This window comes from Pleuronectes platessa, chromosome 9, assembly GCF_947347685.1.
Source record: "Pleuronectes platessa chromosome 9, fPlePla1.1, whole genome shotgun sequence".
NCBI lineage: Eukaryota > Metazoa > Chordata > Actinopteri > Pleuronectiformes > Pleuronectidae > Pleuronectes > Pleuronectes platessa.
The window spans coordinates 11,328,537-11,347,001 of record NC_070634.1 but is presented as its reverse complement, the minus strand read 5'-3'; the positions used below and the strand labels follow the sequence as shown (position 1 = coordinate 11,347,001).

At 42.2% G+C, this 18,465-nt stretch overlaps 1 protein-coding gene across 18 annotated transcripts in view; it reads left to right on the top strand.

The window, feature by feature from the left end:
- Positions 1–262: 262 nt before the first annotated feature.
- The window catches only part of celf5a (cugbp, Elav-like family member 5a), a 176,692-nt gene continuing 158,489 nt past the window's right edge, over positions 263–18,465 (top strand). For all 18 annotated transcript variants that reach the window (XM_053430517.1, XM_053430508.1, XM_053430514.1 and 15 more), the window contains exons 1-2: positions 263–626; positions 18,108–18,190. In XM_053430517.1, the coding sequence (XP_053286492.1) occupies positions 263–626; positions 18,108–18,190 (447 nt within the window). The remainder of the gene's footprint in view (positions 627–18,107; positions 18,191–18,465) is intronic.

Sequence of the window (18,465 nt, the reverse complement as noted above, 5' to 3'; positions counted from 1 at the left end):
TCCAGAGTGTCCAATATCGCTCCTTTGCTTTCATTTCGCCTCATTCGCCCACCAATCCCCCCCCACCCCCCCCCCCCTCTCTCTCTCTGCCTTGTTCTGCGTGTGTGTGCGCGCGCGCGTGTGTGTGTGTGTTGTGTGTCGGATAGAAAGTCAGCCTGGTTTCCAGCTGAGTGCTTGCTCTCTCACAGAGTGTGTGTGTACGCGTGTGTATATGTGTGTATGTGTGTGTTGTCATTATTATCCACTCTGCTCCCAGCTCAGAATGGCCAGATTCACTCAGACTGAAACAAGAAGGCAGCAGCACCATCCTCAGCAGCCCCATCAGCCCGCTCACTCCAGCCTGGTTTTCACCGGACCGGGGGCATCACCGACCCAGCCACCACTCCTCCTGATCCCTCATCAGCACCAGTACCCTCAGTTCACATTTCCGAAACCCATGAACGGGTCAGAACCCATATCAATTCATCCGGAGAGCGGCAACATGAAAGACCAAGATGCCATTAAGCTGTTTATCGGGCAGATACCGCGGAACTTGGAGGAAAAGGACCTGAAGCCGCTGTTTGAACAGTTTGGGAAAATCCACGAACTGACAGTTCTCAAGGACCGATACACCGGCATGCACAAAGGTAACGTGTCGCCCCTCGCACGGCTGCGAGGCCCACACACAGCTCTGTATTAACTGTTTATCCTCACCTGCACCTTTTGGACACGTTTGCGCTGAAAAGGTATCGAGTATATTTGTCACTTTAGGAATAGTACATTTTCTCAAGCTTGATTCAGTGTCGAAATAGGTCCATTCATCACTATCATCACGTGCATCAATGCTTATAAATATTTTCATCTAACATTCAATAGGTTTGGCATTTTGACCCAATTCACTGGTTTATTCACATTTTTGTTATTTTACGCGTAAATACGCATGAATGTTTGTACGAGTCTCTGTATTTCCATCTTCCTAATAACACTTTTTAGATCAAGGGGGAGGGGGGGGGGAGTACACGAGTATACTATAAGCACTGATAGGATGACACACTGTGTGGTGCGCGTTCCTGGTTTTATTGCAATTGAAGAGTATTTTCTTTACGCGCTTCTAAGTGGGGCAGCGTCGCACGGAGGGGCTTACATTTTTAAAGAGCCCCCCCAACCCCTCCGCCATGGTCCCATCTCTTGCGGCATCATTTATTCATCCACACGCTTTCTTTTACATCCCACACAACCACCATCCACCACCATGTGCGAATGGAGCGGGCGGGCTGAGGTGCAAACCCGACACTTGCTGCGAAATCGGTTCAGTGCCAAGGCGTCTCCACAGGGCGCAGGAGCTGTCACGAGATGACGGACGTGGCCGCGCAGAAAGTGGCCAGTGATGCTGCGCCGCTTCCACTGGAATGGAAGACCAGGGGAGGCAGAGGGTGTAAATCCACGCCGCTCACGAACCATATATGTGCACACAGTGACAACTTCCAATAAGGAAAGACATAGCCCATAGGTGAGAGATCACTGCCTGCGTGGGTGGGAAAATACCATTCCCAACAGACGTATGGGGAGACGTCACCATCATCATCATCATCATCATCATCATCATCATCATCATCATCATCATCATCATCATCATCCATCACCACAACTCCAACTTTATTTTTGTAAGTTTCATTCATATTTGCACAAGCTGAAAAAAAGAGTAATTATGGCTGTTATGAGAATTGATGTAAGTAATGACCCTGTGGCATTTTGGACACATTCATCATCATTTCCAGTGAAATATCACAAGTATAACAATTATTGGTTTTATTGCTATAATAATTTGAACATATGGGACCAGTGCACTGTTGATATCGTTTACAGCACCGTAATTCAAAGAGTTGCGACAGGCTTAAATCATTAGCATCACATTTAGGATTTTAATGTGCGATTCTCAAACTGCCCCATAGTTGGTAACAGATCAGAAACACAACCGTGGCTGTCATTTTGGCACCACACACACTCTCTCTCTCTCTCTCTCTCTCTCTCTCTCTCTCTCTCTCTCTCTCTCTCTCTCTCTCTCTCTCTCTCTCTCTCTGAATGCCATTTTAGATCCATCATCTTGCACTCCTACAGAGCAGATGTTGATATGTGAATGATGTTGGTACAGGAGGAGATAAGCCTTTTATTGCAGTGACATTTGGAAAAGACAAATAACAATCTCTGCCAGTAATGTAACTGCCATTTGCAAACACTGCAAACAACGCCATGTCTTCTATGACATAAAGAATCGCCACCCGAGGATGTGGAATTGGCTACCATAACACTCAACTGTAATGAAGCCCACACATTTAATCCAGAGTGAGATTATAATAAATGTATTTTAATAAATACATGTGCATGCCAAAGCTGATATTAAAATCCAAAAATATTTCCGCACTCGACCACAAAATATGATTAAGGCATTGTACCACATACAGCTCCCATCACGCCACACACTTCATGAGGCCACATGCCTGATATTGTCAGCTTGTGGACAGAAGGACATTTTTTTTACGTATCTCTTACTGGGCATCTGTCGCTATGTGTTTGCGTGTGCAAGTTTGCAAACATATACCTGAATGTCATTTCCCTGGATTGCGTAATGATTGCAGTATTTAGCTCCTGAGTGATTATCTCTTCATCATGGTGTCAGGGAAAAGACCTTTAAGGCTCTTAGATGTGTTTTCATACAGACACAATAGAGCTTTAATAGAGCTTAAGTGTCATTTGTGACGCAACATGTACAAATATTTTTTATCTGTATTAGCATTTTAGCATAAATAAGCTAAATTAGTTTTTTGTTCACCTATTTATAAATTTGAATACTTTTCTGCCTATTTTTCTGCATATTATTGAAATAATTATCATTGGCTTGTTGCATCTATCTTTCCCTGGTGTTAAAGTTAAACAACTTAAATGAATAAAAACCTTTTTAATTAACTCTATATTCTAGTAAAGTATGTATGTTCTTCTGTTCAGTTTGAAATGGAAAACTCTCATTCAAGTGAGTGAAGAAACGTTATCCTGTAAACTTTACTATTCATTATATGTCAGTCATGTATTGTTAACATTTATTAAGTTTTTTTAGTAAAGAAAAGAAACCATCTTGTTTAATGCAGATTGATGAGATCATCTCTCTGAAGTAACAGAGTATAATTAAAAAAGTTGAAATCTCCTCTAAGTTCATTTGTACCCTTATTCATTAACTTACAAACATCTAATTAATTTCAGATAAGTCAGTGCAATTAAATGGCTTAGAATGTAATGAATTCTGGCCACAAATTAACAATAATCAAACCCTAATATGTCAATGATCTCTGATGGGGGTTATTTCATAGTTAATCATGTTTTCAAGCAGAAAGGATTAGCAATATAGATCCTGATGGAAACAGTGGGTCAGCTGCATCAAAGACACACATTCAGACTGACAGAGACATTAGTGGACAGGGGGACGAGCACAAACACACACAAACGCTTTTCATCATTTGAAATGTTTGAGCATTTGCATTGTCACTTATTTGGTTTGAGCTTTGCATGTTTATTATTTCCTCTTTTCCTACACAACTATTTTGTCCCCCCTTTAGTAATCCTCAAGGGAGAACATGGAATTAGTTTGTAAAGCGTGATAATAATGCACGGCCATAATAACTTGACTCAAGAGGATTAGTAAATGTGCATTGTCTGAAGCAGCAGTCTCTTGGGTGATCAGCTGGTTGCCTCCCTAAACACTGGCTGCCTCTGCCAATTAAAAATTCAGTCTAGTCTGCCTCTTCAAATGATTAATTCTGCCCACGCTGTCGATGGCCTGCCAATTATTGTCGCCCAATTGGTATTAATAGGTGGAGGATTTTCCTGATGTTGAATTTATCCCAGACTGTGAAAACTTCTCCCTTTGGCTCTAATTAGCTTCCACTTATAGCACATGCACTTCCACGTTCATGCACATGCATGTATGTAGAACCGAGGCTAATCGGCCGACCGTGTGTTAAAATTGCTTCTTTTCAAATTTTCCTTTTTATTTCTTCTTCAAATTGACGGTTCTCCTTTGAAAAACTGAACGTCCCCTCAGAGCGACGCTGCATCTTTTTCAGTGGAGATGTTTGTTGAGTAGCTCTGTTTGTCAGGGGAGATTATATCCTATGAGTTTGATTGGGATTGACTAATCTCCCCTCGTGCAGTAGAGTAACGTGCACTCAAAGGAGAGAGAGAGGAAGAATTTTTTTTCGCCCTCGCAGGTGTGATTCAGCAGAGAAAAAAAAAGCATGGAAGACAAAACAAACCCGACGCCGCTCCTCCAGCCGAGGCAGCCCAGTCATGTTGAGATAGTGTCGGGCATCATTGTGTTAATGCTTTAATAAGTGGACCAGAGATATTGCCGTAGACCTCAGCCAAGCAGAAGCACATTAAATCACAGAATAATCGAATGAAATATTTATTCAAGTTTTTATTTTTTTTCACCCTCTGAGTCAATCTGATGGATAGCATTCCTCTGTGGGTTGTCCTCCCAATAAATGGCAGAGAAGGGAGGAAATAGGAATAGTTGGAACAGCATATGCATCAAAACTGACACGGTATTAATGAGAGACCTCTTGTTTTATAATGTATATATACACTATATATATATAACAAAGCCTAGGAGGCATTAGCTTTGATGAAAGGAAGCTGTAGAAGCCTCTCTATCCTCTTTGATATGATGGAGGTGTGAGTTTATGTGCACGTCTGTTTTTGTGGGATCCTTATGGAAAGTGTCAAAGATCAGGACACTGCTGTAGAACAGCCTCCCCCTGAGGAAACAGATCGAATAAATTCACTTATAGACCACAAACAGAGCTGTAGAAGAGAGGGATAGTGACTATATAAATACAATGTGGCATAGCTTAAGGCCTTTGCCTGTAAAACCATTGTGCTGTTGCTAATGAAATTAATAAAGGTTTTAAGAGGGAATAAAATCAGCAGTGAGAGAGTAAAAACAACTATCAGTCTTCTCGCAAGTTTGTGCATTGATTCAATTGAATGAATGTAGAATAAACTCTTCCGTCAGGCCGGTGAGTGAAGGCCACCGAGCCAGGCTAATGCAGTAACAACACTCGCTTTGCAATCTTTAAACGTCTGTAAATATTGTAATAAGCAACAGGGCATTCCTCATAAAAGATGCAGCAGCTCAACTGGTACTGACAGGCGCTATGGGCCTTGACTTCTAGATGAGGAGCGCGGCCTCTCGCTCTCTTTTCCTCTTTTCTGTTGGTTTTCCAAGGAGATTTCCAATCTCAGCTGCCGACAAGGCCCCGCTCTGCTGGAGGTTAGTGTCCGCGCACCGAACTCACCTGGCTTTCATTCTGTCTCGGCTTCTTTCCCCTCTTAATCCCCTGCCCAAGAGAGCCTTTCAGACGGATTGATTTCCTACATCAATGCAACATTCATTGTGGCTTGGAGTATATTTTTGCTTTCAATATATTTGAAGTGCCTTTATTTCGTGACCTTTGTGTGGTATGTTTGATGTTAATGGGCGTCTGGAGCAGGGAGAGACATGTGCTGAGAGGTTTCAGGGAAACATCGAGCAAATGGATCACAGAGAAACTCGTTTATGAAGCCTGTAGTATCTGTTTATTTCCTTAAATGGACAAAAAGAAGCTGTGTGGTGGTTCTTGTTTGACTGTGAACTTTGCCAACAGTGCCACATTTGGAGGCCTGATGCTAAAGACCTGTGTGCCTGTGTTTAAAGACACCTTTAAGCTACCTGTAGTAAATTCACTGGTAAGACTCTCTTCACTTTGTGTTTCTCTGCCTCTTAGAGTTTGTTGATGCACATGATTTGATTATTATCTCCACCATGAAGGTTAGGTTTTGACTGATATTTATGGCTGTGCAATTTGTTGCCGATCCAATCTGGTGATTTTAAATGGGGTTTCATAAGGGGGAGGTATGCGTTGCATGGAGTACCATTGTTGTTTCTGTTATGTGTTGATGGCAGTTGATATAATTGAAAACAATTATATATATATATTTTTTTTTTAATTGCAAAATGATAGTTTAGTTTTTGGGACAAACTAATATAAATTATTGTGAGAAAATAAAGCAGGTTCATTGGAAGTCATTAGGTCGTTTTCAGTGAGTCACAAGTCGCACAGAGTCTGTAGAAGTGTACCACCTTCATGTTCACACACGAAAGGTTACAGCTATTTCCTTCATCTAAATAGAGGGATAGAAGCCTATCTATTTTGTATGGGTAGCTTAGCAGAGAGTGCCATTGCCTACAGACGAGAGTGTACTCACATGGGGGGGGGGGGTTATAAAGGCACAGAGAAAAAAAAAGGAGCGAGCGAGTGAGAGAGAGAGAGAGAGAGGGAGGAGGGGGTTGGTGGTTTCTGTTAGAATAGCATGAGCTCTTTAATGTTGTGTTTGAGCCTGACTGGGCACAGATTTATTTTAGAGGGAAAATGAAATAACAAGGGAGAGGGGAGAGAGGAGATTTTAATGCAATGTTTTGTGATAATCCCTCTCCATTTTGGAATGGTTCAGGAGAACTCATGCGATAAAGCCTTGTACAAGCCTGGAAAATAATAAGTTATTTGTCTTGCCTTATAGCGCTGTGCCCTTGGAGGGCTCGCTAACCTCGTGTTTTGGCCAAAAAACAATCACAGATTAGTCAAGCTGTCACATCTCTGTGATTGCCAAACGGTTGAGCCCTTGATGCTGGTGTGAACGAGCAATGTATAAATGTTGAACATGTATCTGCCTGAGAGTGCACGTGAACACAGAACTGCAGCGGCTGTGACTTAGCGCTGTCACTCCGTCCCCTCTCTGTCACACGGCTCAATGTGACAGAGAGGAATCGCAGGGGGAGGACGCCACATGTATGTAGCGCTGGACTGGACTGGAATGACAGGCACACACATGGGCACAGAACAATGGATGTATGGTGGAGGGGGAAATTGTTTGTCAGAGATGCAGAAACAAATGGTTGCTTTCATCCCAAGGTGGTGGGCGGATAAAGTGATGGCTCAGCTCGGCATGTGGAGGATCTCTCTCTGACATGTCGAGAGCTGTCTGGGCACTGAGGGGTGTGCGGCTGGGGGCTGGGGGTCAGGGCGAAGAGGCAGATATAAGGAATAATCACCCTATTAACATTAGTCATAGTTACTCCAATATTACATATGGTGCTGATACTGCTAATAGTGGTACTACCAACCAGGCTAGGAGGTGATTACTTTTTTTATTCGGAAACATCAAATACAAACCACAATTTAATAAAAGATGATATTTTACAGAATAAAAGATGCTAAAAAGGACAGTTTTTTGACAAACAGCACTATCTACACTGAACCCCTTTCTCATACAGATATTAAGCCCCCCCGCGTTTTGACGATGAAGACGCATTTCAGATTGTAAAACGTCTATGAATGCTCAGGTCCGTGAGGGATGTTTGAAGATACATGCTGCTCAGCATGGTTATAAATAGAAATTCTGTGGTATTTCCGAAAATAGGTTAAGCTGCCGTCGCTGCACTGCTGGCATGACATCACTGATTGCCTGCCAGCCTCCCCCAAAAGGCCGCTCCCATACTGAGCTCAAAAGGAGGCAGAGAATGAGGGGAGAGACGGAGGGAGCATCTGTGGGCGACCGTATGGGCCGTGCCCCCCCCCCTCTCATCTCCAGCGCCGCTCCTCCCCTCCCCTCACACCCCGTTCCCTTCCATCACGCAGCCATCTCTCCCCTCACTCCTCCCATCTATCTTCCCCACTGAAGGAGCAAACGCTGTAGCTAACAGTCTCTGTACTTTATTGCCAGAGACACACAAACTGGTCAGGGGCTTTGTACTGGAGATGTATCGCCTCCATTTTTGTCAGTGTGATACAAGCAAATTGAAAGCCAAATAGTGCAGAAGAGACTGATGACAGATGGAATTTGTGTTTCCTTTTTTTGGTGATCAAATGTTAATTTGGTTGAATGAGCAGCGCGTGTGGACCGGTTGTGGGTTCCAACACAGTCTGTGGATCACTATTGAGTTGTGGATCTGGCTTAATTAAAAAAAGGACAAACCAAATTAATTAATGGTTGATGTGTTTTCACATCATTGTGTATGCTATTTGGATTCATTTCAGGATCCTTTTTAGTCTATTTCCATCATTATTGTTAAATATTACTCTTCTCCATCTCAGTGTTGACATGAGATATATACATTTAAAAAAGAATGGGACACAAATTCATATTATTTGGCATCGAGGGCATCATTTTAAATGTGCCATTGAATAGAAAGAAGAACCGGGAGAAGAAGAGTTGTCATTACAAGTTTGCTTATAAAGACCTGTAGAATTAGTGCTTCCTCTCACGGTGGCCCACGTCGTATAATGAAGAAGAATGTGAGTGTGCTGGTGCAGCCGTGTGGTGTTTTTTCTCCTCCTCGCACGTTTTCCTCCTCGCTTCTCTTTCAATTGCTCCACGCCAGCAACCCCTCAGCCTTTGAAGTGCTGTCTTTAAAGGTATCTTTCAATTTGTAAAATCAAAGTGACTGAAAACCGATGCGTCTCTTAGTCCACAGTCAGTTTGTAGCTGCCAGTCATCTGCGATTGTGGCTTTGCTATGATCAATTGATCTGTCTCAGAAGTTTAAATGCCTTCCACCTTTCAAAGAGCGGGAAGGGTCGTTAGAAATATTGCATCAAATATGCCAATCAGGTGCATGAAATGAGCAGATCAGTGGAAACATTGTGCACTGTGCTGTGTAGACAGTATAGGAAATGGGTGTGAGCCAAGTGAAAGTGATTTTACTCTTCCCTGTTCCCTGGACTTGTTGGTTTTTCTAAGAGGGTTGTTGTTGTTCACGAAGAGGAGGAGATGTAGTTTTCTGACTTTCCAGGAGGGAGGTTGGGGACCCTCGCAGAAACTTTTATTGATTTCCGTGTAAATCCCCTGGCCCGAGCAGACTCGGCCGCAGGAGGAAGGGAGGGAGGGATGATGGGCTGGAGGGACGGGACTTGGCAGGTAAACTCCCTTTGCCCTCCCACAAGCAGCGCAGCACGAGGGAGGAAGTGTGAACCTACACATTATTTACAGCTCTGTGAAACTCCATCCATTAACAGTGTCAATTAGCTTGCTCATCAGGGATGCAGGCCACGACATGTATTTATAGATCGGGCCCTGGCTTTAATAGCAGGAGAGGGATGAAGTACCCAGATAGTCTACAAAAGCCAAGGCTGACTTTTAAAGCCGCAGCACAGTGGAAGATGCCAAAGTGCTGTATCCCAAGTGTTAGCCTGAGCCATATACTGAGAGAGCCCCAGCCAGCCAGTCTTTCACACCTCTTAAACTGTACGGGCTGCCAACTGCATTAGAAACTTAATCATGAGCTACCGCCTGAACTGTATTAATGTTTTCAGCCTCTAAACCTCCCTGTGTGGAATGGGCTGTTTGCTTGGCCTGTGGTGATGCCGGCTGCGGCTTTCTTTCTGCACCTGTAAAAGTGACCTGAAGTAATGGAGCTGCAGCAAGTAAAGACCTGCTGGACTCACCACTGCTGCTGCACAAAGATCTGTTCACCAAATCATTCAAAGTTTGGTGAAACTCGACTCTGGGAACCCTAAATCAGCTTTCTCTGCATTTGTCGTAATCGTCAACGTCACTTGTGTTGATGATTTTCAAAAAATAATTAATATTGAATGTCTCGCCTGTCTAAATTGCACCAAATTTGACGGGGCACTTTCGCTGGGCCCTTAACAATACACATGACAGGTGTAAAGCCGACAAGATGAATGGTTCTTGCGATATGCAAGTTACACAAAGACAGACAGACAGACAGACAGTCAGACAGTGATTTCTGGAATTAATAGATTATTATTACTAGTGGATTAAATAGATAAGTATTGAGTTCACAAACCCAGTCTCGTCTAGTCGGCCTTCTTAATGCCAGTTCACCTACAGTAGATAGTCATGAGTAGGTATATGTCCGTTTTGGGGGGGGGATATACGGTTTGGACTTCTAAAAAGCACTACTTGTGCACGGAGAGAACTATTTAACCTCGGTCCCAAGCAATAGATGGTGATTGTCAAAGTCTGTCTCTGGGCCCCAGCATTGATCCTAAAACATGTACTGAGCCTTCCAGAAAGAATTTAGCGCAATTGTCACACTCATTAGGCCATGCACGTCACACAATACCACGCACATGTATACATTCTGTAAATATACACCCATGCTCACACATGCACACCGGCAGTCCTCGGGGAGGTGCTGCCTATGGATCTGTTTGACTGCTGCTTGGGGGCTATAGTGTAGTCCATGTGAGCGAGCATAGCAACAAATCAATGGCTGAGGTCTCCTGCTCAGGGGTCAGAGAGGATAGCAGGGAGGGTCTGGGGACTATTTCTTGCCCTGGTGATGGACACTGATGCTCCTCAGCGCTCTGCAAAGTTCATCCTCCCCCTCCACAGCGATTGCTCAAGGTGAAGGGATGATGGGAGGCAGAGTGAAAGGAGGATTTGGAGCCGGATGCAGCAGTGATGAAAGGATGGAGTGATTGATGAAGGAGTGATAGGAGATAGTAAAGCTAAAGGATCAGGTGATTGGGACTGAGCACGGTCGCTGCATGGTTCACTTTACTGCAAGGTGGCTGTCTGACTTAATTAAGGTTTACAGGTTACGCTCGGCTATTGCTTATATTACAGTGCTCATTACGAGCCCATTAGGTCTGGGCAGAGGAAATATTGTTGTCAGAACAATGAGTGAGAGCCTTTTGGAAAGTCCGTGCCAACTCCATGCTCCACTTCTTCTGTTTTTAATTTGACCTCTGTCTCTGTCCACCTCCAGTCTGTCCTCCTCCTCCCTGAACGTTGGTGTGATTGTTTCACTGTGCGAACCGATCTAGGGTCCTTTTTCCAAAGGTGATGGAGTGATTACATATGAGTTAAAAGCTTCTCAGAGACCAGACTGATTACCCCCCTCACGGTCAGTCTGTGCCACTGAGCTTCCTGCATCCCCGGCTTGCAATGATTCAGGTCATAATCACATTGTATCAGCGCTGATGATGTGTGTTTCAGCGTCCGACCCCTGTGAAAGGCTATCAGCCCACCCCCGCCCCCACACCCCAGAGCCCCACATGGCAGTAAATGAAGTAAGCAAGTAATCTACCCAAAGTGATAGCATTTTCCAAAGAGTGCAAATGATGTGTGAGGGAGCAGGCGCTCCTGGTGCCAGGACTGGCTCGGTTTCTGCTACCCTCACACTTTCCGGCCAAGGAAATGCCACATTGAGAACAAGTTCACACTTTTTCATTACACTGGGGCAGCAGGGATCCTCTGGGGCAAGGAGATGGAGAAAGGGAGCAAAGAGGGCATGGGAGGGGGAGCGAAAAGAGAGAGATTGTGGTTTAAACCAGCCACGTCTCTCAGGAGCTGCATTCATATTTGACGACTCTCGCAGTACACAATTTATGCCCGATGCCAACGAAGAAGTAGGACGTTCACACTGAGTTCCTGCAATTGACGTCACAGCTCGGAGCAGTCAGTCGCCATAGTGGCAGACACAAATTAATCTCTTCATGGACTTGCTTGGATATATATCGATTTCATTACCTGCTGAGGCAGTTTGATTATTGTGAAACGTTATCAAAGAAAATCTCCTGTATGATGGACAACGTGTAAAGAAACAGAAACAAATACAAAAAGTTACATTTTGTGGCATTCCTGCAGGTATACCAGTGGATACTAAAGCTAAACTAGCAAACACAGTAAGGGACCATAATTTTATATAATCCATCAGCATTGAACATTTCATCAATACATGACTTTTAGAAGCAGCTTTGGATTTCTCAGCACTATGAGTTTGGAAATGGAAACTATTCAGAGAAGTTACAATGAGAAGCCGTTTTTTTTTAATCAGAAATAATTTTATGAATAATATCTCTTAGCTTGTAACTTGTATAAGATATAGGAGTCACATGTAATTTATTTACGCACATATTCTATTTTCTGTGTTTGTGTTATTTAAAAGTATTGTTTAATATGTGAAGATGTCACCAAAGACAAAGCTGTAGAAACCTTACAGTAAAACTGATAGAACACATGATAGTGACTATAACCAGAGCACTGGTGAAAAACAGCTTTGTGTGACACACTTAAAGACAGAAGAGGAACAATATGACATTAATGATGTGTAAATGTAAATACACAACATTAAGTATATATAGTTTTAATGATAGTAAAGCGTGACACGTATCACTGCTGCCAATACAGCCAATTTGAATGAGCCAATCAGGGGCCAGGAGGAGCGCATGACGGCGACGCATGGACACGCGGTGCCACCACACCTGCAGTGAAAGTGACGTGAACGTAGTAGAAACGGTGCAATCAGCCGGAGCTCAGTCACGTGTTTTAAAGTAGAGACTCTGCTGTGATGGTGCTGAGGAGAAGCTGCTCCACTGAATTCACTGAGCCGGTGAGTCATCACTAAAGAAAAGTATATCAGTTGTTCGCCATAAGCGTTTGTGTTCAATCGTTTTGTTCACTTTGTATACACAACTCCTGTGTGCATTTGTCTGCGCGTGTGTGTGTGTGCGCATTTTGTTGCGTAGCGCAACCTTTAGGTAGCTGCTAAATATGTGGAAGCTTCTTCTTCTTCGTTTTCATCTTCTTCATTTGTTCCTCTTATTTATGTATTCAATTATTTATTGGTTGAACAATTATTCAAGGTAGTGTAAAACAAACAGGGAACATGGGCAGCTGTGTGAATTATTGATGAGCAAGAGACGGAACTGAAATGAGCTAAACTATTTCAAGATGAATCGTGAATAAAATCAATAATTACTTTCAATGCACATTTTAAAGGGCTATGGTTCATTTTTTTACTAATATTCTTCTGGGTAATCTGTCAAATCACAGTTATGGGCCACACATAACAGATGTTAACAAATGGAACTATTATATTCCTGTTGATTTTTTCCATGTATGAAAACCCATCCAACCAAAAGGACTGATGTGTGTCTCGGCTCCTCACTAATGGACATGTGGGCTAACAAAGTTTGAACGTTTTCGTATCTTCCTTAATTTAGGCCACAGATAAATATTTCTCATAATGTTTTCAAGCTGTTTTCCAGCGGCATACTTGGCTCAACCGTAAACTTTCCCGGATATATAATATATCACTGCATCATCAGGAAAATCTTAAAAAATTGGTCAACTTTGCCAAAGATAGTCATTCATAGATATCCAGCGACAGAGCTTTAGAGCACATCCACTAGAAAAACAAGCTAGATGTGAAAGTATAGTAATTCAGGTGAGTTGTGATTTTTTTAATCATTTGTTTAAATTCTATGGCTGTATATTCTGATATACTGTGTGTTTAAGTCCTGTCAGGTAATTGATCAAGAATAACACATTCTTGTTTTCATTTATGAAAGACAGGTTTGATTGATGTGGTGAGCTGAAGGTGATTTTTCTTACCGCACTGAGAGCACAATGCACCTCAGTGGTAACTCTTTGTAGGTAGTTGCCATCCAACACCTTTTTTATTTTCATATTCATATCCCCAGGATGATTTATGGGGAGGAACATATCACTAGCTTTCACATTGTTTTTCATAAAGTTCATTGCTTTTGGGCCAAATGTGGAATAGTGGCACCTGCAGTGAAGCTGGGGCTGTGCAAGTGAGGGGAGCCCATGAAGCAGTTCTGAGTAATTTTTCCATAACAGGAATGCAATGTAAATGGTGTAAATTTCCAAGCATGATGCCCTATTGTTACCACCAGTAAAACCCCTCTATTACATAGAGAGAGGAGAATGTCTTACTGTATTTTACTGCAATTGCGATGATAGTTTCTGGAGGAGTTGAGCTCCTCAGTTGTCTGAACAGTAGTTTTAGGACACAATTTGTTTTTTTTTGCTAAATTCTGGACTTTTTGTGGATTTCATCAGTTCATCAACAAGGAGGATGCCAGTTGTAAAACATTTAGTTTGAGTATGTTCACATTTGTGACTGTATCTTAACCATGTTTGTGTCAAGATCCTGGGTTAATGTGCATGGACTGTTATTTGACAGTACATCTACTACATACCGCCTTTAATCAGGTGTTCCAGTGTGGACTCAGTCAGTGCATGACCAAAATAAAATACAATCAAAGGAGTCAGTTTGAATTCATAATCAGCTTGATTGTCTAATGCTGAGGGACATTATTGTCCTGTAGAGGACAAAGGGAAATTAAGAAGCTGCTCACAGCTTCAGAGAAAACAAATGATGTATGTAGGGTTACTGCTCCAGGAGCACCTCAGAAAACTAAAGTAAGTATTAAATCTTTGGAAAAAACGATTTACTTTCCTAAATACAAATTGGCAGTGGAGGATAGATGTTTTTTTCAACACAAATATCGTTTCCTCTGACTGCAGAGAAATGCATACTTTTTTTATGTGTTGGCTGCATAAATGTATAGTTTGATCATTTACGGTAAGTTATAATAACAGCACATGGCACACTACATACTTTATTGTGTTATAAGTTTATAATTGCTTAGATGTATGATTTAATGTGTTTATAAAGGCTCTTTATAAAGATGGACAATGCATCTCACCCTCCTCCCACTATGAAGGTTCGAAGCTCAAATATGAACACTGCCATTTTTGCACATTTGGAGTCTGCATTGTAGTGATCCGTCCCGCTGATACACAGCCTCGACAAAGCGCACCTGTCAGTTGCATCTGTCAATCATGATGTTTCACTCAGTTTTAACAGAAAATTACGAATTAAAACCGAACTTGCCAGAAAAGGGACAGGAACCTCAGTTTGAGAAAAAAAAATTTGATGTGTATTTTTACTTTCGGCCATTTCCTATCCATTAACATGGAGGAGGCTGGATTTATGATCTATACTGCAGGCAGCCACCAGGTGGCATTCGTAACACTTTGGTTTGACTTGTGAATTATCTGTCATCTGGTCCTTTTTTAAATTCAGTCTATAGTTTTATAATATGTGAATTGTCTTAATGAGACCTGTAAACTTGACACAGACTAGACACCTGCTTAGAGACAGACCCACAGTTTTGGTAATCCCAGGGCATGTAAGTGGCTGTCACCAGACTATACACTTTCTTTCACTTCTTACTTTGTCTCCCTTCCCCCCCCCCCCCTCTCCTGTCACGTAAGACTCTTTAATTACATGCCAATTCAACATAGAGGAGATGGAGAGACTCGGACCAATTTCCACACACACACACACACACACACACACACACACACACACAAACTGTGCACATTTTAAATTATATTAATAAGAAATGGTTGATGAGCAGAGCTGGCACTGGTGATGAGAAAGAAGTCCAAGGAGAGGTAGAAGAAAGCGAAGAGGAGCAAAGAGGAAAGCAGGAATTTCTTCTTTGGAGCTGAAATCAATGTGTGAGATAAGAGTGTTTTAGGTTTCTATCAGATGATGCAGAGGATCATCTCCTCACAATGGGAAGGCTTCCCCCACTGCTGTGTCAGCAGGCTCCGATTACAGTGGCTTTTTTGTTGTGTTTCAAACTATTTCATCATGCCCCCTCACCACCGCCACCCCCCCCCAGCCCCCCGCAACAATTTTGCACTTGGTATGCAATGCAGCGGTGGCAATTTGTACGTGTTGGGATTCCAATTATGGAGTTGTTAAAGCTTTTTCGCCTGTGGCCTGCAAATTCTTATTAAGCCATACATTAAAGAGCGCAGAATCACATTTAAATGGAGTTCATGTTTCTCTTTTGTTTGCCAGTGTTGTGGTTGTTATTAATTTATTCTCAATGCCCTATGCATTACACATTAACAAATAAATCGTGTTTGTGATTGTAATGCAAAATACTTGTTTCTTATTCAGAGATTGGGCCAGCATTTGTCCAGTAAACCAACAGCAACAAGCCCAGAGAGAGCGAAAAAAAAGAGGAGAAAAACAACCACTTAAATGGAACCATTCGCTCCTATTACACTTACCCATCTGAGAAACAAACAAACAAACCCAAAACGACAATGGAATTTCCACACTCCCTGTATTTCTCTACCAGCTGACGCAGAAAAGAGAAAGGATATTAGACAGAGTGATTGAGTGATTTGCTTGGTGGCCATTGGAAATCATTAGGTTAGGGGTGCTGGGACAAGGGAGGCTATGGGGAGGGCTGCGGCGTGACACCGCTGCTACAGTCAGCCCCCGTGAAGGTCACAACCCTGGAGAGTCTCCATCACTGTCTGTCTTTGTCATACTGAAAAGCAGGATTGACCACTGACTGTCTCAAAGAAAAGCAAGAGCTTCATGAATCAGGGACGAATTCGAGGGTATTTTTTACAAAAAGCGATTCAATCATTGTTGTATGTAAATGTGACAACATGCAAGCACAAACACATGTGCAGACAACTAAGAGTTATAGCAGCAGGGCAAAGGGCAGCGAGGTTATGGGTCAGGTAATAGATCAATAGGTGACACGGCATTTCAGCCCTGCTTTTTGATGCAGTCCTGTAGAAGTTACATTGGAGACAAAGTAAAAAGGTCATTGAAAATGCAAAGAAAAAACATACACCCGACAAAATGGAAAAGGAACGACTCAGTGGATAAAAGTGATCTCACGTGCAAGAAGGTAAACGAATTGGAATACTGTCTTTGTAACGACACTTAATACATCACCACACACTGAATACAGTTGGCGGTTGAAATGAGATCCAAAATGCAGTGGCTGCTATTAAACCATCGTCAAAGTGGCAGAAATATGAGGCCTGGTAACCCATATGAACCTCATTAATAGAACACAAGCAAATCTATTTATTCAGACAGTCAGGGGGAAAATGATTGCCTCTGTACTCAATCTGGTTTGTCTCCATCTCTTGTCCTGCCCCGGCCTTCTCTTCCCTTCTCCACATTGATTATAGGTGGATGTTTGTGTGCATGTGTGGAAGCATACTTGTTAGGTATTCACCCTGGAGAGTTTTTCTGAATCTCCCTGCTTTCTCTATCCCCACACTGATCTATCTCATCCCTCCTTCTTTCCTCTTTCTTCCGCTCTTGTCACAACCGGTCAGGGTGGGGAGGCTGGCCAGGCTGCCAGGAGCTTTGGACAGGACATGTTAGTTGGGATGGTGAGGCTGGACAGGCCTGGCAATTCATCCAAAGGATTCTGTGCTCCCTCCTCCTTTTTGTTGTCAGCTTGTTTTTGCTCATCTCCCTGTGCCACCACAGAAAACTGTCCACTTGTGTCATTGTGTATTGCACAGTTGCCTGTTTTTTAACTTGTTTTTAAGGAATATTGTGTTTTCATTGATTCATGAAACTCTCTAGATTGTTCCTTAACTCTTTTACTTGCATAGAAATGATCAAATTACATTTTCATTACTGTCTACATTTTTTACTTGTCTCTTATATTTCAACATTATATTGGAACATTTTATTTTAAGGCTGCACCTATTGTTTATCTGTTAAACAATAGGTTTGATTGATATATCAAACAAACAATTAAAAATTTTTTTTATTTGTGTATTACTCGATTAATATAATAATGAATTTATCAATAATAAAATGTTAATATTTGTTTATATTTATGTAATCATCTTCTATTAAATACAAACAAATATGAGGCATTATTCCACAAACTAGCCCACTGTGAACTACTAATCTTCCTTTTACAGTCCCATACAAAATGTCTCCAATGGTAAAATTTTAGCAATTTTATAACACTGAAACTTTGAACTGAAGTTACACTGTACTTTTTTTAAACAGGAATAATTAATTTATCAGTAACAAACACACTCTTGCAAATGAACAGCTTTGACACTTTTTTTCTTTGTTTCCCGCTTTCTCTTGTTCAGTGAGAAAAGTAAACTCTCCCTTGTGCTGCCAGGATTTACTAACGTAAAGATGAAAAAGCTGCACAGGTTAAATTAAGACTACGGTAAATGTGAACAAAGTTGCGCATGTTAAAATAGATACAAAATAATAATCTAATAATAGATGTGGGCTCTACAGAACAGCGTCTAGGTCTGGACCTGACTATTGGTGACTTATGCTGTGTAGATGATCTACAACTATAGAGAGACAACTGTTTGTGTGTGGGTTTGTGTATATGTATGTATATTAGTTATTAACTCAGCTTTATATGTTGTGTTCCTCTGTTGCAGGTTGTGCTTTCCTCACCTACTGCGCCAGAGAGTCGGCCATCAAAGCCCAGAATGCCCTCCATGAACAGAAAACACTGCCAGGGGTAAGTGACAGTCTCTCTCGCTCGCTTTCTCTGCCTGTCTCTGTCCCTTCCGCTTCTCACTCTCTCTCCCTCCTTTCTCTCCATGGTGGTCAGCAGTGCCATCTGCACCCGGCTGCACACCAGCCGGCATTCTCCCTTGTATAGTCCCAGTGATGAAAAACACTTTGGAATGCAATTCAATCAATAGCTTAGCCTTTTGAAGGCCTGGTTTCAACTTTTCTGTGTGTCTGTTCTCTCGGGGATATAGCCGGCATTGATCAGACCCACTTTGCCTC